This window comes from Macaca thibetana, chromosome 6, assembly GCF_024542745.1.
Source record: "Macaca thibetana thibetana isolate TM-01 chromosome 6, ASM2454274v1, whole genome shotgun sequence".
Taxonomy (NCBI): domain Eukaryota; kingdom Metazoa; phylum Chordata; class Mammalia; order Primates; family Cercopithecidae; genus Macaca; species Macaca thibetana.
The window spans coordinates 139,994,412-140,019,868 of NC_065583.1; the positions used below are offsets into that span (position 1 = coordinate 139,994,412).

The 25,457-nt window shown below is 34.6% G+C and overlaps 1 protein-coding gene across 9 annotated transcripts in view; it reads right to left on the reverse strand.

Moving 5' to 3' along the window:
- RICTOR (RPTOR independent companion of MTOR complex 2) overlaps positions 1–25,457 on the reverse strand; it is a 128,808-nt gene that overhangs the window by 25,108 nt on the left and 78,243 nt on the right. For all 9 annotated transcript variants that reach the window (XM_050793402.1, XM_050793395.1, XM_050793397.1 and 6 more), the window contains 12 exons: positions 19,519–19,688; positions 16,245–16,312; positions 13,149–13,216; positions 9,419–9,501; positions 5,896–5,983; positions 5,284–5,374; positions 5,106–5,172; positions 4,569–4,649; positions 2,746–2,846; positions 827–992; positions 432–533; positions 267–313 (listed from right to left, as the gene is read on the reverse strand). In XM_050793402.1, the coding sequence (XP_050649359.1) occupies positions 267–313; positions 432–533; positions 827–992; positions 2,746–2,846; positions 4,569–4,649; positions 5,106–5,172; positions 5,284–5,374; positions 5,896–5,983; positions 9,419–9,501; positions 13,149–13,216; positions 16,245–16,312; positions 19,519–19,688 (1,132 nt within the window). The remainder of the gene's footprint in view (positions 1–266; positions 314–431; positions 534–826; positions 993–2,745; positions 2,847–4,568; positions 4,650–5,105; positions 5,173–5,283; positions 5,375–5,895; positions 5,984–9,418; positions 9,502–13,148; positions 13,217–16,244; positions 16,313–19,518; positions 19,689–25,457) is intronic.

The following is a 25,457-nucleotide window of genomic DNA, read 5'->3' on the forward strand; positions in this document are numbered from 1 at the left end:
TATTACCCCAATTCGAAAAACTTATCTCAACTACTTTATCTATTCCAAAACTAAAAGCAGAATGTAAACAACTAGAAAAAGAATTTGCTAATATGTTTTGGTTATAAAATGAGACTATATTAAAAAATATATGAATGTATCTACTGAAGAGACATTGTTAAAATGTATGTATACGTCTTTAAAATTATTACATATTTTAGCAGGCATTAGGCCTAATATCCATATTTAAGTTCTTTAAATTTAAATGCAAAATAGTTCTTACATACCTGTGTAACTGTTCATCTTTATAGTTTCTTAGATTTACATTTGGCCACTAGAAAAACATAATATGTTATATTACATATGTACTTATCAATTCTCAAACATGTAATTATGTTATAATTAATAATAAAATTAAAGACAAGCCATTGCCATGAAGTATCTTTTCATACCTTAAGAATGGTCCCTATAAGATTCCAATTCCATTCAAGATTCTCTTTATGTTGAAGAACTTGGCTGTCTCTAAGGTTAATTAAAAGAGCTTCCTCTGTATCCTAAAATCATGAGAAAGTAATAAGAAAAATTAAGGCAAACTGTCCTCATATCAGAAAACTAAGTTCAAATTTGAAAAACTGAAAGGCAGTTTTTCCATTTAAGGATACATCAAGGTTTTTTTTTTAACTTTAAAGTTATAAAAACCCATCTCTAAATTATAAAACTCAGAAGCCATCTGAAAATTCATATGCATGAAGAAAAGTGCAAACTCAAATACATGGATACTAAAATCCAATGGTTAAGGAAGTAAGATGTTGTGTTTAAGCTGAAAATCATGATTTCATGTCAGCACCTTAAGAACAAATATATCTTTCTGAACTCGGAGATACTGATCCCGTTTCTGGTGTGTTGCAATTGCTTTCTGAATAATGTGGTCTAAATGAAGACTATAAGGCTTAGGTCCTCGTTTCTTCATTTCATGGAAGCGTTTTAAACAGTTCAAGGCTGCACTGGCTCGCCTAATGAGAAAAACAATTCAATGAATACAGTAGCAAGACCAACATAATTTAAAAGATTACCTTGGTAAATTATTAAAGCTTACGTAAGTTCAAGGCTAGAAATTATTATTGATAAAGTAAATTATTTCATCAAATTTGGAGAGACAAAGACAAAAAATAAACAACGCTACTGATTTATATAAAGACACACTGATTATTTAGACTCAATTGAACATGTACTTACTACACTTTTCTTCTATGGTGGTAGGTATTTTTTGTATATTGGTTTTAGGAACTCCTACAAGGTCAGAAACCTGGTTTTCTATATTTTCTTATCAAAGTTTTTTTTAAAGCTTTGCTTTTCACATATAAATCCTTAATCCACCTGAAACTTATTTTTGTTTATGACATGAGGTTGAAATAATTTCACTGTACTCCCATATAGATAATCAATGATCCCAGTATCAACTGAACAGTCTCTATTTTCCACCATTGGTCTGTAATTGTAAATGGTGTATTTTTATAAACTATATTTAATTCTTTGTGGTACATAAAAGTGCCATTTTGAAGAATATGGTAGCAACTCTCACCTTCAGAATTTCTAGTAAGTAGAATTTTTAAACATTGGGATGTGCTGACTGGCAAGTATTTATTAATAAAGAAAGCTTATTGAGCTAAAGATAAAACTATTTTAAGATGACTATTCTTACTGGAATTCTGGAGATAAATCTGAATTACTGATGAACCCTGGAATTTGTGGCCATAATCTAACCCAGATTTTAGGTCTATCAGGTATTGGCAAAGTACATTCTTCCATCATGAAACTACTAATATAAAAGCTAAAAGCTACTATTACTGATATAAGCCTAGAGACAGAACTGAGACGACTCCTAATGCCCTCAGTTTATAGGACAACTCTGGTCTGTTAAACAGTATTTCCAATGGCAGAATGAAAATTAATAGATTATTCAGTGTACTTTATTATTAAAGCTAAGTAAACTTTTCAAAAATGTACTATAACTCTTAACAAAAATACATAAATTTTGAATAGCTAAAAAACTCCATTCGCTAACATCAAGCAAAAAAACAAAAAAATATGTTTCTGATCATAGTAACAAAATAAAAAAGATAACGACCACAAAAAGACATTCCTAGCCTAGATATAATCTCCGCCAAGTAAAACTAAGTTCCTCCTAGCACTTCCCAATTGAGCCCTTCCATCATTGCCTTTTATATATGTTTTATTATTAGCACTGGAATTCCAGCAGAGCTATAGTTGTATTACCATAATTTTGTTTGTAAATTCTATGTTTGCAATATCTCCTTCAGTAGTAAGAGTTCAGCTTACTGCTATGTGGCCCAGTAGTACTTGTTACTAAATTCCAACATTTTTAACCATGCAAATAAAAGAATATATTAATATTGTAAAGCTTTAATTTGAAATAGTTCATAGACATAAAAAAAAAAGAGCCAGAATTGCTGCTCACGACGTAAAGGAGTCCAAAAAACTCTTAGCTAACATTTTTAGTAATATGATAACAATTCTATGTCCTTGTCTACAAACATGCTAGAAAAAAAGTGATTTTATTACACTATTAGTATTTTGTAGCCTAAAAAACAAATTAAATATTTTTAGAACTGTTTTTTCTTTAGCAAATTCCTTAAAAGAATTTCCCAGCATAACCTATCCGTACTATTTTTTTTAAAGAGACAATAATCTAATTCAATATTAAATATATTAAACAAAAACTCTGCTAAAGCTCTGATAACTTACAGTCTCTTTTCCTTGGGAATATCAAAGGATGCAGCCATATTCATTAGGGTTGGCAAGCAGTGCAAATGATGACTATGTGAATGAGGAAGAATTGTGTTTGCCTAAAATGAAGTATAACATTTTACATGAGTTTTCAGAAGTAGAAATAGTTTGTTATAGATTATCTGCACATATAATGCTGTATTCAAGACTATTACAAATTCTGAGGTTTTATTCGTAAAATTCTTATTTTCCCCAATACATGCTTATTTATATTTCTATCCTATCTACAATACTTTCAACATGGATGAAATATAAAGATACACATATTATATTAACATAACCATTAAGTTTCATCGATTCTTTATTATAATAATATGGTTTTCAAGTGATACCCAATTAAACTCAATTCTTAAATGACCAGAAGGGATTATATGTCAAAACATTACAGGCACTCAACCTAAGTTATGTTTAAAATAACATGTCAAATGCTAGATGCCATATCCAAATTTATGAGTTGACTTTAAGTTTTAAAAACTACTATCACAAAATAGGTTTGTCCCATATGCCATAATCTTTAAAATAAGGAATATTAATTCTACTTTCCAAACAAAAACCTCACCACCCAACCAGCTATCAATGAAGACAAGTACATCAATCAAATGTGGAAGAAAGAAAATTTAAGAATAATAAGCAAAATAACCAACTCTTTTATTTCAAGAGAATTACAGAATTCTGGGTATGGGACAAGGGAAAAAGATAAAATGTACAGAGATTCCTTCATATAAATGCAAATAACTCTGAGTATTGGTATTCTTCAATAGGAAATGATATCTTAAGAATTAAAAGACAAATAATCAGACCTGAAAGCCTCTGACACTACATAATTTTTTCACAGATGGGCCAAAAAAGAACAGAGCAAGCAGCTAAATAATTCACTTATTTTTAAAAAGACAGTTAAATTAAATTCTACTTAATGCTCTTTACCTCACTCACATAGCCCAGTTCCTATGAAAGGGGAAAAAGGGTGGGGAGGAAGGGAAGAGATCAAGAAAGAAAAACCTAAACAAAAAACATCTGCTAAAAATAGCAAACTGTGACATAATTTCAAAAGATTTGCCATAGAATCAATTTTTCCTCAATGAGTTTTAAATGGTTCTTTTTATTTTGTATTTTACTAACTAGTAAGTAATCTAAAAATATAAATTCCTACCTTGAAAACTATCAGGGATCTCTCATCGATTGATTTGCTGAGAGTAAAGAATTGTCAAGTCTTTCCTAGCTCCTACTTTCCAAAAGTTACTGTAATCACAAAATCATGGTGAAAAGAAAAAAAAACAACCCATCTTCTGAACCTCAAACTACAAGTTTCTAGAAAAGACTATAATGCTCAACCAAGACTATATTTAAAGCTTCTGCACAAAGCTTTCTAAAATTCAGGCACTGACTACCACATATCAAGTACATTCTTAGCAGACTGAAGTAGTATCCATAGTTTTGCAGTTTCTTGCTTCTTAGGAAGTCTTTCTGAGATCAATCAGGATGAAAATGGCAACTTTGAAACTGAGTGTAAAAAATCAACATTTCAGTACTTTGTATGTTGTATACTTATTCCATTTACAAAACCAATAGAAATATGTGTGTGTGTGCATGTGCACGCGTGCACATATGTATCTATCTCAGGATATAGTACCAAACACTTTTTGTAATGCAAAGATAAACATTTATAAAAAATGCAAATTTATTTTTTTGAGATAATACAAAGCAACACTATTAAAATAACCCGTTTTATAAATTCAAACATTAAAGGTATGAAACATATAATCAGAAGTTGCTAAACTTACCATATGTAAAAGCTCTCCTAAAAGGATGGTAGCTCTAACTGAGATATGATCATCACTGTTTGTTATCACTTCAACTAGGCCCTTTGAAAATAAAAAGATAACATCACTGTTGCAAAATAATACATATGAAAACATTTATGCATCAGATTTATTTTTCAATCTGCAAATTTTTTTTTTTTTTTTTTTTTTTTTGTGAGACAAGAGTCTTGCTCTGTTGCCCAGGCTGGAGTGCAATGGCAAGATCTCGGCTCAGTATAACCTCTGCCTCCTGGGTTCAAGCAATTCTCATTCCTCAGTCTCCCGAGTAGCTGGGATTACAGGAGTGTGCCACCATGCGTGGATAATTTTTGTATTTTTAGTTAAGACAGAATTTCACCATGCTGGTCAGGCTGGTCTTGAATTCCTGGCCTCAAGTGATCCACCTGCCTTGGCGTCTCCAAGTGTTGGGATTACAGACGTGAGCCACCATGGCTGGCCTGAAAGAATCTGTTAGAGAAAATAAACCAAATGGAATAAAATAAGGTTTATAAGTCTTACCTCTAAAAGTCCATTACGAATAAATGCAGAGAGTATCAATGCCAAATAGTTATCCATGAGGTCTGGCCTGGAAAAAAACAGCAGAGAAACAATTTAAATAAAGTTTCACAGATTATACAGTCTAACATAAAAACCCTAATTCTAATAAATTGAAATCCTTTTTATATTTAAATTCTACCTGGATCTGGCACGATGAGGAAGAATAGTTTTTGCCTCAGCTGCCACAAAGCCATCTGAAAGCCTCCAACTGTCTTGGAACCTCCCAGGATCTAAAATAGTTAAAATATGGTAAGGAAAAGATTAGATATCACTGAAACATTTCAGATGAGTATAAAATCATCAGCTAGCCAGGCTACAAAGAAGTTTAAAAAGTTCTGGTTAAATACCATACATTCAAAAAGATAAAAACAAAAACTAGTTAAGTAAATATACGCAGATCTAATTTCCTTCATTTTGGGACTTCGGTACCTTAAGTCATTTGGCTCAAATAATGTAAGATGAGAATTAGATAATCTGAGGATTACATAGGTTTCTTACTGTCTCCTCTCTTCCTTTGTTGGCCCATTCCTATTAATTTAATTGCTCTAAGAGCCAAGGTGATAAAGAAGAAATTAAAATTTCTCAGTCTTAGGAATTCCAGGTTTTATTTTTATATTAATTTCCTGCCACAATTATGCAGCAAGAAAAGAAAATGGTGTTCAATATTTACTATTTCTCCTTTTAGGAACTTTGTCTCCATTAAATAAAAATTACAATATATGAAAAGATACAAATATACTTCAATACTTACCTACACTGAGTAATGCTTCTATGAACTCCTCAGTCACAACAGGCAGAGGAAGACGAAAGATATCATAAAGCACTTCAAGTAGACCTCGCTAAATTAGCAAACAAATACACCTCATTTATTTTTATGAAACACTTCAAAATTTTTAAATGTCCTAGTCGCACAATTTTAAAAATGATAAAAACAGAACTGTTAATACAATGACATGCCATATAACAACATTTTAGTCAATGATGGACCATATATACAATGGTGGTTCCCTAAGATTATGATGAAGGTGATAAATTCCTATTGCCTAGTGAAACTGTAGCAGTCATATTGTCTGTCACAGGGCAATATTACTCAACTGTTTGTGGTGATGCTGGAGTAAACAAACTCACTGCACTGCCAGTTGTTTAAAAGTATTATATATAGAATTATGTACAATTACATAATATTTGATAATAAATGACTGTGTTACTGGTTTACCTATTTACTATACCTTTTATCATTATCTTAGAGTGTACTCCTATACTATAAAAAAAAACCAAAAAAGCACTTTGGGAAGCCAAGGTGGGAGGATTGCTGGAGGCCAGAATTTTGAGAGTAGGAAAATAGTGAAACCCCATCTCTACAAAAAATTTAAAAATTCACTGGGTGTGGTGGCACGTTCCTGTAGTCCTAGCTACTCGGGAGGCTGGGGCAAGAGGATCACTTGATTTGAGAAGTTTGAGGATGCAGTGAGCTATGATCATTCCACTGCACTCTAGCCTGGGTGACAGAGCAAGACACTCTCTCTTAAAAAAAAAAAAAAAAAAAAAAGGTTAACTGTAAAACAGCCTCAGGCAGGTATTCCATAACAAGACATGGTTATCACAGAGGATGACAGCTTCATTCATGTATACTGCCCCTGGAGACATTCCAGTGGGACAGGTATGGAGGTGGAAGACAGTGATACTGATGATCCTAGGCTAGTGTGTGCGTGTGTGTGTGTGTGGTTTTTTTTTTTTTTTTTTTTTGAGACAAAGTCTCACTCTTGTCTCCCAGGCTGGAGTGCAGTGGCGCGATCTCGGCTCACTGCAATCTCCGCCTCCCGGATTCAAGCGATTCTCCTGCCGCAGCCTCCCGAGTAGCTGGGATTACAGGCACCTGCCACCACGCCCGGCTAATTTTTGTATTTTTAGTAGTGATGGGGTTTCATCATGTTGACCATGCTGGTCTCGAACTCCTGATCTCAGGTGATCTGCCTGCCTTGGCGTCCCAAAGTGCTGAGATTACAGTTGTGAGGCACTGCGCCTGGCCTGTGTTTTTGTTTTTAACAAAAAAGTTTAAAAAGAAAAAAAATTAAAAAACAAAAATCTTACAGAATAAGGATATTAAAACCAAAAAAAATTTGTACACCTATACAATGTGTGTTTTAAGGTAAACATTATTGCAAAAAAGTCGAAAGTTTAAAAAATTTGAAAGTTATAAAGTAAAAAGGTTACAGTAAGCTAAAGTTAATTATTTTTGAAGAAAAGAAATTTTAGTAAAATAAATGTAGCCTAAGTGTACAAGTCTGTATAGTCTATAGTAGTGTACAGTCATGTCCTAGGTCTTAATATTCACTCACTTCTCATGCATTGACTCATCCAGAGCTACTATTAGTCCCGTAAGCTCCATGCACTGTAAGTACCCTATATAGGTGCTGTGCTCTGTGGCCCAGGTTGAAGTGCAGTGGCGCGATCTCGGCTCACTGCAAGCTCCGCCTCCTGGGTTCATGCCATTCTGCCTCAGCCTCCCAAGTAGCTGGGACTACAGGTGCCCGCCACCCCGCCCGGCTAAGTTTCTTGTATTTTTAGTAGAGACAGGGTTTCACTGTGTTAGCCAGGATGGTCTCGATCTCCTGACCTCATGATCCACCCGCCTCGGCCTCCAAAAGTGCAGGATTACAGGCATGAGCCACTGTGCCTGGCCAGTATTTTTAATTTTTTATACTGTATTTTTATTGTACCTTTTCTATGTTTAGATGTTTAGATACCCGAATTCCACTGTGTTACAACTGCCTACAGTACTCAGTACAGTAACATGCTATACAGGTTTGCAGCTTACAAGCAATAGGCTATACCACATAACCTAGGTATGTAGTAGACTATACCATCTAGGTCTGTGTAAGTGTACTCTAGGATGTTCACAGGATGAAATCATCTAACAGTGAGTTTCTTAGAACATATTCCTATCATTAACCAATGCATGACTATACCATATTTTGAAACTGTATAAGGCCTATATTAGAGAAGGGATGACTAAATGCTTACTACGACATACACCACTTAATCTAGTCATTAAATTTTTCATTAACCTAATTGTGCAATAAAGCAATTTTCCCAAGGTCATGGAGCTAACAAAAAAATAAATAAAACCAGAGGTTAAACCTCAGTTGGTCAGACTCTCCAAAGACCATGTTCTTTATCCACCTACAGGGTAAGAAGTGAGTTACCTCAACAGTTTGTTACCTGCTTACAAATCTTTCCATTTATAATCATATCCTTTCATTTCCATTATCTAAATACTTTTTATTTCACATTTAAACAAGGCACACCTGGCTAATATTTTCTAATAATATTTTTCAGCTCCAGGTTTGGTTCATATAAGGAAGGGCAAAAGGAAGAAACAAAATTAAAACAAATAAAAACATTTAAGGAGAAAGGAAAAAAATCACTTTAAGAATTATCTTTTCCTTCAAATTCAATTTTACTGTATATTACAAATTCTTACAAATAATTTAGAAATATATCTAATAAATATAGAAATATTAACAACTCCATTTAATCAAAACCACCATCATTAAAATAAAATCTCACCACATATTACAAAACACAAGTTAGAAAGCATAAATACATTTACTTTTTGTTAAATGTAGTCTGTAGTGCTTGAACCTTTTATAGTGAGAATGCCCGTGTGTGTTGTTTACATTGTTTTAATGAATAAAGCATAATTAAGTTCATATTTTCAACTCAACTTTTGTTTTTTTGAGATGGAGTTTCGCTCTTGTTGCCCAGAATGGAGTGCAATGCTGCGATCTTGGCTCACTGCAACCTCCACCTTCCAGGTTTAAGCGATTCTCCTTCCTCAGCCTCCTGAGTAGCTGGGATTACAGGTACCCACCACCTGAGTAGCTGGGATTACAGGTGCCTGGCTAATTTTTTGTATTTTTAGTAGAGACGGAGTTTCACCATATTGAGGAGGCTGGTCTAGAACTCCTGATCTCAGGTGATCCACATGCCTTAGCCTCCCAAAGTGCTGGGACTACAGGTGTGAGCCACCATGTCCGGTCTCGACTCAATTTTTAATACAGCCATTATTCCTAACAACAGCAATATTTTAAATGATTCCTATTATATTTAGGGTTTAACTAAGTAGTAAATATGTACTTGTGTACTTTAAAAATATGATATAGATCAACAACTAATGAGGAAATAGCATCACCTGAAATAATTTTTGTTTTATAATTAATTCCCACTGTTAAAGGTCCAGGAATGAAACAATCCTAGTAACTTTTACCTACCCTTATTTCCATATTTGGTATGCAAAGTACTCCTATTAGAGACTGGATCCCAGAGTTTCCAGGTTTACATAAATTAATAATACCTAAAGAGGATATAAAGAAAAAAAAATCACTGACATGAATTTCAAAAAAATTTCGACAGCAAGGTATAATATAAAATGTTATATTTTTCCAGGCAAATTATATGATTATCTATGATACTGTTTGGTCATCATAAGAGCTATTATATAACTGAAATATATTTGAAGCATACTCCATATTTCTCTACTGATTAGAGATTACCAGTAATTTCATCACTTAAATTCCATCTTCAGTATCTGTTTCATATCCAAAAAGTTCATGAGTCTGACTGCCTGATGAACGCTTCTCTGGGAGTAAGAACATGGGAGAAAATAAGACAATGGTCTGTCTCTCCTCTTTTATGCTCCTCACTTTAAAGTGAAAAACTCTACTTGGCATTTATTATTTAGAAGTTCAATTCTAAAATATATTGAATGCACAATAAGCAATAGACTTCAAATAAATTATATGATTCAAAATTTTTAAGTTACAGAACTAAGTTGAACAATTTTAAACATTAAAATCATGTCACAAAAGATGTATGAATAGCCAATAAACACATGCAAAATGCTCAATATCATTAGTCATTGGGGAAATGCAAACTATATTAATAACAAGAAACCAAAATATACCTACTAGAATGGCTAAAATTAAAGACTTACAACACCAAATACTGACAAGGATGCAGAACAACTGGGACTCACATACACTGACGATGGGAGTATAAAACAGTGTAAGTATTTTGGGAAAAAGTCTGCCAGTTTCTCATGGACACAAACATACATCCACTCTCAGACCCGGCAATTCCATTTAGGTATTTACTCAAGAGAAATAAAAACTCATGTCCACAAAAAAAGCTTGTATAAAATTGCTCAAAGAAGCTTTATCTTTGATAAAGGGGCTTTGAATAGTCAAATCTAGAAACAGGTCAAATGTTCCGTAACCGGAGAAGGGCAAAAAAAAAAAAAAAAACCCAACAAAAACTGAAATGTTCATTGCATATTACTTAGTAAAAAAGGGGAACATATTACTGATATATACAATAACATAAATGAGTATCAAAATCATTATGTCAAGTGAAAGAAGTCTTACAAAAAAGCCTTTGTATCAGTATGATTCCACTAATATTAAGTTTCAGAAAGGCAAAACTAAGCCACAAAAATAATGGTGTTCCTCCTTGGGAGTACTGAGTCAAAAACCTTCTAGGAAAGAGTATAAGAGAACTTTCTAGGGCAATGATAATGTTCTATACATTGAAAAGGGTTTGAATTACAAAGGTGTAAGCATTTGTCAAAATGCATCAAACAGTAGACTAATGATGTGTGCATTTCACTCTACATAAATTTACCTCAAATCTCTCCCCCCGAAAACAAATCAGGACCATAAACAAACATCTAATTCTGTTAATAATGTGCATGCTGCAGTGTTCAGGAGTGAAGAGGACTATGTCTGCAACTTCCTTTGAGATATATTAGAATAACATAGATGGACTGATGAATGCCCAGGGGGATGGACAGATGGACAGATACATAATACAGCAAACACAGTAAAACTAGGTGGAAGTATATGGGTGCTCACTGTATAGTTTTTTCAATTTTTATGTATGTTTCAAATTTTTCATGACATGTTAGAGAAAACATTCTTTAAAATGTCTTATAGGACTCTAAAGTTCCCTGTACTTCTAGCTAAGCATACAGATTATTTATGAACAGTCTCTATGTTCTCTTTAGATTCAGGATCAAAATTCAAATTAAAACATACTAGATAAGCTTATTTGCTCAAAGTATCAAAATAGTATTTCGCAAATTTTGATGTCTGATAGTAGTTTGAGAAATTACAGATAAGATATAGTCTCAAAAGATGGTACTCTGCTAATATGGAAAACAGGCTGTTATTGCATCTCATTAAAAAATGTGTTCTAAAAGATCATTTTTCAGTCAGTTATTTGGAACTGGAAATACATCAAAGAAATAATGTTACAAGTACACAAAAGTTTATTTAACTTATAAACAGTACTACAGAATATAAATATTATTTAGGAAGTTATTTCCATGAGACAAATGCTTTCAAGATTTTAACTTGTAATTATGATATTTCTCTTCTTACTTCAATAGAAAGGTAGAAGACTCCCACCCCTCTAAGTTTCCTTCTTTTTTTTTTTTTTTTTTTTGAGATGGAGTCTCGCTCTGTCGCCCAGGCTGGAGTGCACTGGCGCAATCTCGGCTCACTGTAACCTCCACTTCCTGGGTTCAAGCGATTCTCCTGCTGCAGCCTCCCAGGTAGCTGGGATTACAGGCGCCCGCCACCACACCCGGCTAATTTTTGTATTTTTAGTAGAGACAGGGTTTTACCATGTTGGCCAGGCTGATCTCGAATCTCTGACCTCAGGTAATCCACCCACCTTGGCTTTCCAAAGTGCTGGGATCACAAGCATGAGCAACCACACCCGGCCCCACCCCTCTAAGTTTCTAATGATGAATCAGTATAAAAGAGCTCCAGGGGAAATTGAAACACACTAGAAAGAATGTTTAAGAGCAATAAGGAAAGAGACTGGCAGAAACAGAAATCATTACAGGAAGCGTAGAGTCTGTATGTAGGAAGAATAAGGAGATAGTAGCTAGGATGCAGGATAGAATTGATTTTTTTGGTAAGATACAAACAGCTCTAATGACAAGGAAGCTGAAGAGTGGTAAAGGAAGATGACTGTAACTACAGAAAACAAAGTATTGGGGAGCTGATGAAGTATTTTTAAAAAGTATGTATGACTGTTGTATCATCATAGAATCCTATGGTTGTCCATCAGCGTAAGGAAACTAGGCATTTATGAGGTATAGAAGGCAGAGCTTTTTACCAAGCTGCTAAGAGAACAGAGAAAATCCCTGGAAACATACTGGTTAGGGGCCAAGTGGCCCTTCCATACAAATGGCTGGAGTAAACATTTGTATGGAAAAGGTATTTGTAAGTTAGGGTTACCTAGGTTCACAGAAATGTTTAGGTGAATTTCCTTTTTTTTGGCTTATTGCTACTTCTTTTCCATGCTACCCCTTCACAATAATACAAAATCAAGAAGGAAGAAGATAATCAATACATTCGGTACAAAAGTGATTGTGGTTTTTGCCATTACTCTCAATTACTCTTAACGGCAAAAACCCAATGTTATTAACAACACATTTAATGGTGGTATTATTTTAAAAATAGTATTTACTTTTTATTCCATGGAAAGATAAAACATGTACAATCACTATTCTGAAGAAATTTGGAACTATTAATGACCTATCTTGCTTATTTTGTATTTATGACACTACATTGTACTTTTAAGTAACAAACTTAAGTTACATATACAGCTAACACTCAAGTTTTGTAGGTTATTTTGGTAAAGATCATGCTTAAATTTTTTTTTAATTGCCCAGGTAATCATTAGCACAGTGACTGGCAAATAATTAATAAATATGTGTATACTGATCATAATATTAGCTAATTCCTATTGACTATTACAAATTTTCTTCACCATATTTTAATAATTTTATATGAATTCCTTTGGTTCTAATAATAACACACAAAGTAAGACTAGATTAGCATCTGAATTAGATGCTACAATAATAATTTAACATTTGAAAAAGCAGTCTAGTTTTTCTTCTTGAATGTTATAAAGCAATGTAGAGTAACCTACCTGCCCATGATCGGAATGTTGCTATGATTCCCATTTTACTGGCTAGAAATCGTGCTTCTCTGTCTTCTCTGTTGGGGGTGGGGGGGCAGGGGGGAGAATCAATGAAATAAAATGTTAAAATGAGTTTTTTCCTGCTACTAAATCATAAGAGCTATCATTAATGTTTAAACATTTACACATAAAATTAAAACAAGACATTAAAAAACACAAAGATCAGATCTACACTAAAGCAAATCAGCCAATTATAAACTGACTTTGAACTTAAATTCACAACATCGTTTAAGTCATAAATTCTGCTTTTCTACTCAGTTCTACATTCCTGCTCTCTCTGAAAGCTACTCGTAGATAAGATTTAATTAAGCATTAAGTCTGCTTAATAAGCATCTGTGGTACTAGGCTGCCCCTTAGCAAAGAAAATTATCACATAAACCTCTTAGTTTTAATCACACGCACTCTTTACTTCACAATCTTTGCTCTAAACTTATTTGAACGTTTCCAACAAGCAAGTTCAACAACATATATAGTCACTGAAATGTTATGAAATAACTACATATTAACATCACCAGCTACTTTCTTCCTTGACAATATGTACCCAACTGTGTCCATTATTCATTCCTCTATAATAGTTTTGACAATTAATTAAGCAATTGAATTTTTTATATCTGTTAAACATTTTTCATGGTTGGCTTATGGCCAGTTTCAATACTTAATAGCAATTTTGTGTCTCTTTATTCATGTCACTCCAACCGTCATGTCTACCCTGTCGATTGTCCCTTTTTTCCTGTGCCACCTTTTTTTTTTATCTTTCCTGCTTAAATTCTTAATGGTTGTGAGCATACAGAAAATCACAGAACTGGGAAAAACAGCAACAAAAACTAGAAGGAATAAAGAGCAATGACAGAAAATCTAATTAGATATTAGTGAGCAATTACATAGTCTACAAAAGTGGATTGAAAAGCTCAAAGAAAAAGACCAAGCTATGCAGCACCAGTTAAAATGAGAAAATAACAGAAATGAAAATGGGGGCGGGGGTGGCTTGGAAGGGAGAATCAGACACCTGTGTTAAGCTTTCAGCGCTCTTTCTCTTGAAAAAGCTGGTGACATACATAGACTGTCTGGTAATCCATCTCTAACCTATTAAATTTGTAATATTTTAAAAATCAGTCATTTCCCTGTTCCCTGGTCATAATGTACCCTTATTTACAGGCCTGATATCTACCTGCCTATATACTCCAGAAACTCAGAAGAAAGTATAGAATCAAACAGGAAAGGAAGGATTCTGATAGAATAGCTCCACCTTCCCAACTCTAAAAAATATCTAGGTTTGCCTATTGTCCATCATCATATGCAGAATTCTATAAATGGCCCTATCCCAAGATTCCATGACCTGATCTCTGGGTCTTGTGAACATGATGAGATATCACTGCTATGACTGTGACTATGTTTATATTATATTGTCTAGTAGAGCATAAGACAGGGTATACATCATATAGCAGGCTTGATCTAATTAGAGAGCTTTCTCTAGCTGTTGGTCAAAGAAAAAGTCAGAGAGGCTGAAGGCACTGGAAAGATTCCAGCATTGTTGCCTTTGCAGAGGGAGGAGACCGCATGCAGAGGAATGTGGGAGGCCTCTAGAAGGTGAAAGTGGCCCCAGCTGACAGCCAGTAAGGAAGAAGGCATAGCAGTTGTACAGTAGCAAGAAACTAAATTTTCTCAACAATCTGAATGACCTTGGAAATGGATTCTTCACCAGAGCCTCCAGGAAAGAGCTGAGCCAGACTTCTGACCTATCAAACTGTAATCTAATAAACTGGTATTGTTTTAAGCCATCATGCTTATTGTTATTTGGTGTGCAGCAACAGAAAACTCATATACTCTCCGTCAATAAGAGAATGTCTGTATTTTAAAGAAGCCAAAAAAGGGCCTTACAAATTCCAATTCATAACTAAAGTTTGCAAGAATAAGTCTGAGAAGTCTTAGAGGACGTCTACTTGGATCTCTTAGCTTAAAGTAGATCATGGTATGTTAGGGTGTGATAATTGAGTTCACCATGACGGATGTGACTAAAGGTATGAAACCACTATTTTTTTTTTTTTTTTTGAGACAAGAGTGTCGCTCTGTCGCCCAGGATGGAGTGCAGTGGCACGATCTCAGCTCAATGCAACCTCCGCTTCCCGAGTTCAAGTAATTCTCCTGCCTCAGCCTCCAGAGTAGCTGGGACTACAGGCATATGTCACCATGCCCAGCTAATTGTTTTTGTATTGTTTAGTAGAGATGGGGTTTCACCAGATTGGTCAGGCTGGTCTCAAACTCCTGACCTCAGGCTGTCCACCTGCCTTGGCCTCCCAAAGTGCTAGGATTACAGAAATCACTGTTTTTAACGCAGGGGGAAAAATGAAAAACATTTCCCTGGCAATGTTACAAAATTTAGGGAGGAATTTAAAAACCTATACTATGTATCACAGTAAGTTTATGCGGACAATAAACTAATTGAAGTGCAATAAAGTCTACCAGAAAAACACTAGATAACACATTTAATGGAAATGTGTCATTTGCAAAATCTTTACAGAGTGCTTTATTTGATCCCTAAATTAGTTTAAAGTTATCTCCAAATACCTAGTGAACATGTGCCTTTCTCTCCAAAAACACCCTGAAAATTATACTCTCATTTCTAGATAATAATCTTTACTCTCATTAATTTCTGTATTAAGCTTACTCTCAGAAGTCTACATATTACATCATTCTGCTGACTCAGTAAGTTAAGGTCACTCTTCATTGTACTACTTACTGTTATTTCATTCTTTTAGTTTTTCAATGTAATTATGCTAAAATATATACAATACAAAAATAATGACCTTGGTTTCTGTCACAGTCTACCATATATTTTTTGAAATAAGAAATTATTCTTTACATTTCTCAAAGCTTTAAATTTTTTAAACCACAGTAAATTATGAGAGAAATGCAACATAATTCTATAAAATAAAAAATTCATTTAAACTCATATTTCTCCGGCTGTACATGCAATCACGCAAACCTAAAAGCTTTAGTATTAACATATACATTATCTAAAAATTATTAGGAACCAATATTACTTACTTGAGCTGTCCTTCAGCTGTATCTGGACTATGTCTGTAGTGAAAATCAGTATAGGGTGCTAAAATTCTCTATTTAAAAAAAAAAAAAAAGGAAGAAGAAGAAAAGTCTTTATTTTAAAATGCGTCCTTTCTGTAACAAACTAAAATTCATTCCATTTCTCTCTATCTTTAATGGGTTTACTGCCTGAGGGACTTATTTCTTCTAACTCATCATCGGGGAATATGTTGTGTGATTTTTTTTAATGTACAAATTGAAGTTCTGAACTTTTAAACTGAGGTTTAATATGTATCTAAAACTCATTTTCTCAAACTGAGCACATTCATGTAACTAGTACTAAAGAAAACATTATAGGCATCCTCAAAGCTCTATTATACCTTTGTAGTCACAATCAGTATCTATCCCAAGATAACCATCTTGACTTCTGATGCTATAATTAGTTTTGCCTGTCTTTGAAAATTTAAATAGTTCTATTAATGAACTGCATGTTCCTTTTGTTGCTGGTATAAAGAAAGTCCAAATTATTTTTGTGTGTTGTTGCTTGTATTCAGCAACCTTGCTAAAATAACTCATTACTTTAAAACTTAAGAGATGGGATCATACTCTACTGTGCAGACTAAGGTGTAGTGAGTGGTGTGATCACAGCTTACTGCAACCTTGAATTCCTGGGCTCAAGCAACCCTCCCGCCTTAGGATCCAGAGTAGCTGGGATTACCGGCTACTTTAGAACTACTATATTTTATTAACAACCTTCCCATCTTGTCTTCGGCATTACTGTGGACATGAATTTTAGTTCTAAATATAATTTAAAATATAAGAGATTAATAATTGCTTTTAACAGTCATGACTCTTAAATCGTCATATATTTACTTTTTCTGGTGCTCTTCATTCCTTCCTGCATTTCTCTGTCTTGGGTCATTTTCCTTTCAACTGAGGATTCCCTTTAGCCTTTCTTTATGTCTCCTTTTGACAACAAATAATATTTATTAATGTATACAGTTTCAGTGACTTAAGAATCTAGGAGACGTTTGGCTATATGGTTATGGCTCAAGGTCTCATAAGATTTCAGTCCAAGTGTTAGCCAAGCCTGTAGTCATCTGAAGGCCTGACTGGAGCTAGAGGATCTGCGTCAAGAAGTGTCACTCACAAGGTGCTGATTGTTGGCAAGAGAGCTCAGTTCCTCCCTATGTATTATCTCATTTGTTTTCTGAGCTTTATAACATGAAGCTTTATCAGTTTTAGAAACAAAATTTTGGCCACTGTCTCTTTGGATCTTTGCTTCTGCCAACTTTTGCTCTCCAAAGACTGCAATTATGTTTTATCCCTTTTGTGCTGTTCAATTTTCTTTCTTTTTTCTCTCTGTGCTTTACTGTGTGTGAATTAACATTATTTTTGTTTTACCCTTGGATATTTTTATTGACTTCTCCTTCAGTTTACTAATAATATCTTCCTGTTCAAACTGAATTTTAATTTCATTGTGCTCTGAATTCCAGATATCGTATTTTCAGTACTAGAATTTCCATTTGATTCTTTTCACATATCCAATTATATGGTGAAATTCTCCATTATTTCATGTATTTTATTTATCTTCTTGAACAAATTAATCGGAGTTGTTTTAATGTCTTTTTCCTCTATCTGAATTACCTGCAAGCATGTTTCTATGGATTTTTTTTTTCTTTTGGGTTTTCAGTCATACAGTCATGTCTTTTTAAATGACTAATTTCTGACTGAATGTGCACTTTACAAAAGGCTCCACGTGATGTTATCTCCCACTCAAGATGGTTTATTCTTTCCTCTGCTAGACAGGTAGATTAAGGGGACTGATTACCTTATTCTAATGCCCAACTAAGTTAAATTGAGGCTACAATGCAATTTTGGTAAGACTAAGCAGACCTCTGGTTTTCCTGTGTTTGAGGTTTGTTTCATTTATATAAAGGCTTTGCTAATCCACTGTATGATATATAGGAAGAAAAACGCAGCTGGCTGGGCATAATGGCTCATACCTGTAAGCCCAGCAGTTTGGGAGGCTGAAGTGAGTGGATTGCATAAGCTCAGGAGTTTAAGACCAGCCTGAGCAACATGGCAAAGTCCCGTCTCTGCAAAATATGCAAAAATTAGCCAGGGGTGGTGGTACATGCCTATAGTCCCAGCTACTCAGGAGGTTGACATGGAAGGATCGCTTGAGTCTGGGAGGTCTAGGCTGCAGTGAGACACGATCGTGCTACTACACTTAAGCCTGGGCAACAGAGTGAGACCTCATCTCAAAACAAAACAAAAAACAAAACACAGAGCCTATACATATTATCTTTTATTCATCTAATTTTAAAATTATAGTTTTCTTACTTGATAAGAAAAAAAATAAAGCTAAACAAATTATAAAATATCAACAGTGCCAGTTTATTCCCATAGAATTCCAATGAATAATGTACTTGAAATCACTTACTAAGAATATTTTACTAACACTGTTAGTTAATAATATAGGCTGATGTCAATTTTATAACGTGAAGCATTTTTAAAAATAGTCCTGATAAAAACAGAACACTTAAGTTTCAAAAAATGATTTGGAAAAACAAATTAGGGGACAATCAATCATTTATATCACACATGATTTCATACCTAAATACAAACAAATCTTTGATTTAAACTGACTCCAAATATTCAAAAGACAATAATGCAATACATGCACAGGAAGAAACTATAATATAGTGCATAATTCTGTTCCAACCTCCCCTACATACTTTCTTATAAAGAAAAGTATACAGTAGCCTTATTACTTTTGACTAACTGTAATAAACCCTACTTGAATCATAAAAAATTTAAAAGGTATTTACAAAATATACATATACGCTTTCTTTCTAGTAGATATAATTAGTTGCTAACAAAGTGCTTCCAACTTCAGAAATTTTAGTAGGTTTCATATTGTATAATTAGCGGGAGCTATTCACAATGTACTGACGGCCTTAAAAGCAAATGGTAATCTTAAATAGGTAAATTTCTTACATAACTTTCTTTGTACTCTAATTTGGTTCATAAACTTTTCATATATAATACAAAAATAAAATTTACTTTACACATTGATGAAATATTATTAAGAGTAATGTTTTCAATTCAGTCCAAACTGAATGATCTGTAAAATAGAGCTGGGAACAAATCAGTCTCGGCTAATTTAGGTTTGATAATTAATGTGGTACTGCATCTATAGAATTTAATACTTCAAAGTAAAAGTATACATTTATAATCATATTTTAAAACTAGAAAAGAATATTAAAGTTCCTACCTCTAATTCTACATCTGCTCGCACATACTGTCGAGTCTTTGGATGATTAAGAAGGTGCAAAATTGTAGTAATTAGGGCCTCATTTATTCGACTTAATTGGCAATCGATCACATTTTTCAAGATGGTGTTTAGTCCACCTCGAAGGGCCACCACCTCTGGATTCTGAAGTGCTAAAATAAAAGAGAAAAACTTAACATATTATATTTGGAGTAATTATTAAAAGTAATAAAAAATCTGGGCTTTAAAATTTAATTGCCTTTCTGACTTGAAAAACTTTCTAATAACAACGTTTATAAGAACAGGTAGATAAAAGGACAAGTGGATAAAGAGTCACTGAATATACTTCCCCAAAAACTGATTTTTAAAATATCTTTGGATTGTCTTTTCATACCCTTTGTCCATATAATACTGGAATGGCTTTTTTTTCCTATCAATTGCAGGGAGTTCTTTATAAGGTAGGGATATTAGCCATTTATCTGTCTCAAATCTTTCATCTGTGATTTAATTTCAGATTTTGTTTAAAATGGTATATTTCATTTCTCTATATTTTTATTAAACACACACACAGAACACACAGTTTAGTAATTTTGAGCTCAGAAATTTCTTGCTCCAAAGATGTCCACTCAACATACAGAACTCTCATTATCCTAGAAAGATCTCTCACATTACTTTCCAGTGAGTCCTCCTCCACTGCACAGGCCACCACCGTTCTCATTTGTACCCTTACAGATTAGTTATATCTTCTTAAGAATCAATTTGACAAAGTCAAAAGTACTCCCCAAACACACAAACAAGTCATACACAGTTCTTATAAAATTTGTCTTATATATTTTTTCTACTTTAAACATAGTATTGCTTTTTCTAATTAATGATTATTGCTGAAACACAAAAATCTGTCAAATCTGTTTTCACATAGTCCTACTACCTAAAATTAAGTTGGTTTTTACTTCAGAGATTTTTTTATATAGAAGATACTATCTACAAAGTAATACTGTCTCCTTTCCAATATATACACATATTTTATTATTTTGGCTAAGTTACAAGGATGTGGTATTTGTAGAAATTCACCATTAAGAATAGCATTGATTGTTGATTTGAGATAAATATTCTTGAATGCTAACAAAGTAGCCTTCTAATTATCTATCTATCTAAGTATATGTGTATCTGTGTACATGTACATAAAATGCTAGTTACATAATAAGAAATTTGTAGGTTTGGCCAGGTGCAGTGGCTCATGCCTGTAATCCCAGCACTTTGGGAGGCTGAGGCGGGTGGATCACAAGGTCAAAAGATGGAGAGACCATCCTGGCCAACATGGTAAAACCCCGTCTCTACTGAAAATACAAAAAAAAAATTAGCTGGGCGTGGTGGCAGGTGCCTGTAGTCCCAGCTACTTGGGAGGCTGAGGCAGGAGAATTGCTTGAACCCGGGAGGCGGAGGTTGCAGTGAGCCTGAGATCGCGCCACTGCACTCCACCCTAGTGGCAGAATGAGATTCCATCTCAAAAAAAAAAAAAAAAAAAAAAAAAAAAAAAAAAGAAATTTGTATATTTTTAATGCTCTAAATCAGATTACACTACGTAAGAATTACCTGTTTTTTTTAAAAAAACAAAGAACCTGGATGAGTTTTCTTGAAGCAATTTTTTCATAAATGTTTTCAAATACTTCTATAGCTTTTGAGCTATTTGTATTTTACAATTTTGAGTAACCGGAAATTAAAATTTATCCTGAAAATCCATTCATTTTATTAAGTTTCCAAATACACATAAAAACTATTCTCTTCATTTCCTTATTAATCTTTTGTATTTCAAACCTTTGGGTTTTCCAAACATTTGTGGATTTTACTTTCTTATTCCAATTAACAATTTAGATTACATCTTGTTCATTAATTAAGACTTCTAGTTTTATTGGTTTTTCTCCATCTGCTTAACATGAAATGGACTTTTTTCTTCTTCTCTTGTTTTCTTGAGTTATACTGGCTCACTCATTTATTTTCTGTTTAATTATAATGCACTTTATAATGAAAAATTAACTTTGAGTATAGCGTTGCAGGCACCCAGGCAGTCCTACAGATTGGCACACAGTCAAGTTTTACTATTTTTTTTTTTTTAATTTCCCTAATCACAGTTTTGACTCTTGTCTCTAAATCAACAAATATTGTGGTCTTTTTAAAAAATCCTCAATGGTAGGTTTTGGTTCTCTTTTTTTTTTTAGCTTAAACTTTTGTTATCATTTATCATCTCAAGAGGGAATGTAACCAACATCATTCCTACTTTAGGTGGTGGAAAAAATATATTTTCTTGTCACTTAAAATTGTATTTCTTTGATAATAAGTGAGGCTGAACATTTAAAATATGTTGTTGTTGGTTTTTTTTTTTTTTTTTGGATATACACTCAAGCTCTATCACCCAGGCTGCAGTGCAGTGGCGTGATCTTGGCTTACCACAACCTCCGCCTCCTGGGTTCAACCGATTCTCCTGCTTCAGCCTCCTGAGTAGCTGGGGCTACAGGCGTGGCTTTTTTTTTTTTTTTTTAAAGTAGAGACGGGGTTTCTCCATGTTGGTTGGCCAGGATGGTCTCGATCTCTTGACCTCGCGATCCGCCCACCTTGGCCTCACAAAGGTGCTGGGATTACAGGTGCGAGCCACCACGCCTGGCCTAGAGTTTATTATTATTAGGCATAATGGATTGTTTACTGTTTTTAACCCACATCAAGAATGATACGGTTTGGCTCTGTGTCCCACCCAAATCTCATCTCAAATTGGACCCATGTGTCGAGGAAGGGACCTGGTGGGAGGTGACTAGATTATGGGGCAGTTTTCTCCATGCTACTCTCGTGACAGTGAATCTCACAAGATCTGAAGGTTTAAAAGTGGCACTTCCCCTTCGCTCTTTCTCCTGCTGCTATGTAAGACATGCCTCACTTCCATCGCCTTCTGCCACAATTTCAAGTTTCCTGAGGCCTCCCAAGTCATGCAAAACTGTGAGTCAAATAAACCTTTTTTCTTCATAAATTACCCAGTCTCAGGTAGTTCTTCATAATAGTGTGAAAATGAACTAATACAAACATACAGAATAACTAATGTTAGACAGCCAGACTACAGATTCTATTATATAATATTACTGGAATTTAGACAATTCCTATGCTAACTTAATGATGAAGAAAAGTTTAAAATTTATAGAATTTTAACGTCACATTGAAATTTTTTGTTAAATCACAAGTTCTCTACTTCCCTACCAGAAATGTGCTTTTTCATATTTTTTGTAACAATAAAGAATTCATGTATTAAAGGCCTTAAAAATGTTATATATCCAATCATGTCATCTGCAAACAGAGACGATTTGACGACTTCTCTTCCTATTTGAATACCCTTTCTTTCTTTCTCTTGCCTGTTTGCCCTGGCCAGAACTTCCAATACTATGTTGTATAGGAGTGGTGACAGAAGGCATCTTTTTTTTTTTTTTTTTTTTTGAGACGGAGTCTCAGTCGCCCAGGCTGCAGTGCAGTGGCGTGATCTCGGCTCACTGCAAGCTCCGCCTCCCGGGTTCACGCCATTCTCCTGCCTCAGCCTCCCAAGTAGGTGGGACTACAGGCGCCCGCCGCCACGCCCAGCTAATTTTTTGCATTTTTAGTAAAGACGGGGTTTCACCGTGTTAGCCAGGATGGTCTCAATCTCCTGACCTCGTGACCCACCCGCCTCGGCCTCCCAAAGTGCTATGATCACAGGTGTGAGCTACTGCGCCCGGCCGACAGAGGGCATCTTTGTCTTGTGCCAGTTTTCAAAGGGAATGCTTCCAGCTTTTGCCCATTCAGTATGATATTGACTGTGGATTTGTCATAAATAGCTCTTATTATTTTGTAATACATTCGATCAATACATAGTTTACTGAGAGTTTTTAGCATGCAGGGGTGTTGAATATTTTACTGAAGGCCTTTTGTGCATCCATTGAGAAAATCATGTGGATTTTGTCATTGGTTCTGTTTATGTGATGGATTACGTGTACTGATTTGCATATGTTGAACCAGCCTTGCATCCCAGGGATGTGGCCCACTTGATCATGGTGGATAAGCTTTTTGATGTGCTGCTGGATTTGGTTTGCCAGGATTTTACTGAAGATTTTCACATCGATTTTCATCAGGGATATTAGCCTGAAATTTTCTTCTTTTTGTTGTGTCTCTGCCAGGTTTTGGTATCAGGATGGTGCTGGCCTCAAAAAATAATTAGGAAGGAGTTCTACTTTTTCTGTTGTTTGGAATAGTTTCAGAAGGCATGGTACCAGCTCCTCTTTGTACCTGTGGTAGAATTCAGCTGTGAATCCATCTGGTCCTGGGCTTTTATTGGTTGGTAGACTATTAATTACTGCCTCAATTTCAGAACTTGTTATTGGTTTATTCAAGGATTCAACTTCTTCTTGATTTAGTCTTGGGAGGGTGTATGTGTCCGGAATTTATCCATTTCTTCTAGATTTTCTAGTTTATTTGCGTAGAGGTGTTTATATTGTGGGATTGGTGGTGATATCCCCTTTACCATTTTTTTTTTTGCATCTATTTGATTCTTCTCTCTTTTCTTCTTTATTAGTCTGGCTAGTGGTCTAGTGGAGTGTTAAAGTCTCCCACTGTTGTTGTGTGGGAGTCTAAGTCTCTTTGTGGGTCTCTAAGAACTTGCTTTATGAATCTGGGTGCTCCTATATTGGTTGCATATATATTTAGGATAGTTAGCTCTTCTTGTTGCTTGGATCCCTTTACCATCATGTAATGCCCTTCTTTGTCGTTTCTGATCTTTGCTGGTTTAAAGTCTATTTTATCAGAGACTAGGACTGCAACCCATGCTTCTTTTGCTTTCCATTTGCTTGGTAAATACTCCCCCATTCCTTTATTTTGAGCTTATGTGTGTCTTTGCACGTGAGATGGGTCTCCTTAGAAAAACCCATCGTCTCAGTGCAAAATCTCCTTAAGCTGATAAGCAACTTCACCAAAGTCTCAGGATATAAAATCAATGTGCAAAAATCACAAGCATTCCTATACACCAATAATAGACAAACAGAGAGCCAAATCATGAGTGAACTCCCATTAACAATTGCTACAAAGAGAATAAAATGCCTAGGAGTACAACTTGCAAGGGAGGTGAAGGACCTCTTCAAGGAGAACTACAAACCACTGCTCAAGGAAATAAGAGAGAACACAAACAAATGGAAGAACATTCCATGTTCATGGATAGGAAGAATCAGTATCGTGAAAATGGCCATACTGCCCAAAGTGATTTATAGATTCAATGCTATCCCCATCAAGCTACCACTGACTTTCTTCACAGAATTGGAAAAAACTACTTTAAATTTCATATGGAACCAAAAAAGACCCCATATACCCAAGATAATCCTAAACAAAAAGAACAAAGCTGGAGGCATCACGCTACCTGACTTCAAGCTATACTACAGGCTACAGTAACCAAAATAGCATGGTACTGGTACCAAAACAAATATACAAACCAATAGAACAGAACAGAGCCCTCAGGATAACGTCACACATCTACAACCATCTGATTTTTGACAAACCTGACAAAAATAAGCAATGGGGAAAGGATCCCTATTTAAAATTGGTGTTAGGAAAAATGGTTAGCCATATGCAGAAAAACGAAACTGGACCCCCTTTTCACACCTTACACAAAAATTAACTCGAGATGGATTAAAGACCTAAAACCATAAAAACCCTAGAAGAAAACCTAGGTAATACCATTCAGGACATAGGGATGGGCAAAGACCTCATGACTAAAACACCAAAACCAATAGCAACAAAAGCCAAAATTGACAAATGGGATCTAATTAAACTAAAGAGCTTTTGCACATTAAAAGAAACAATCATCAGAGTCAACAGGCAACCTACAGAATGGGAAAAATTTTTTGCAATCTATCCATCTGACAAAGGACTAATATCCAGAATCT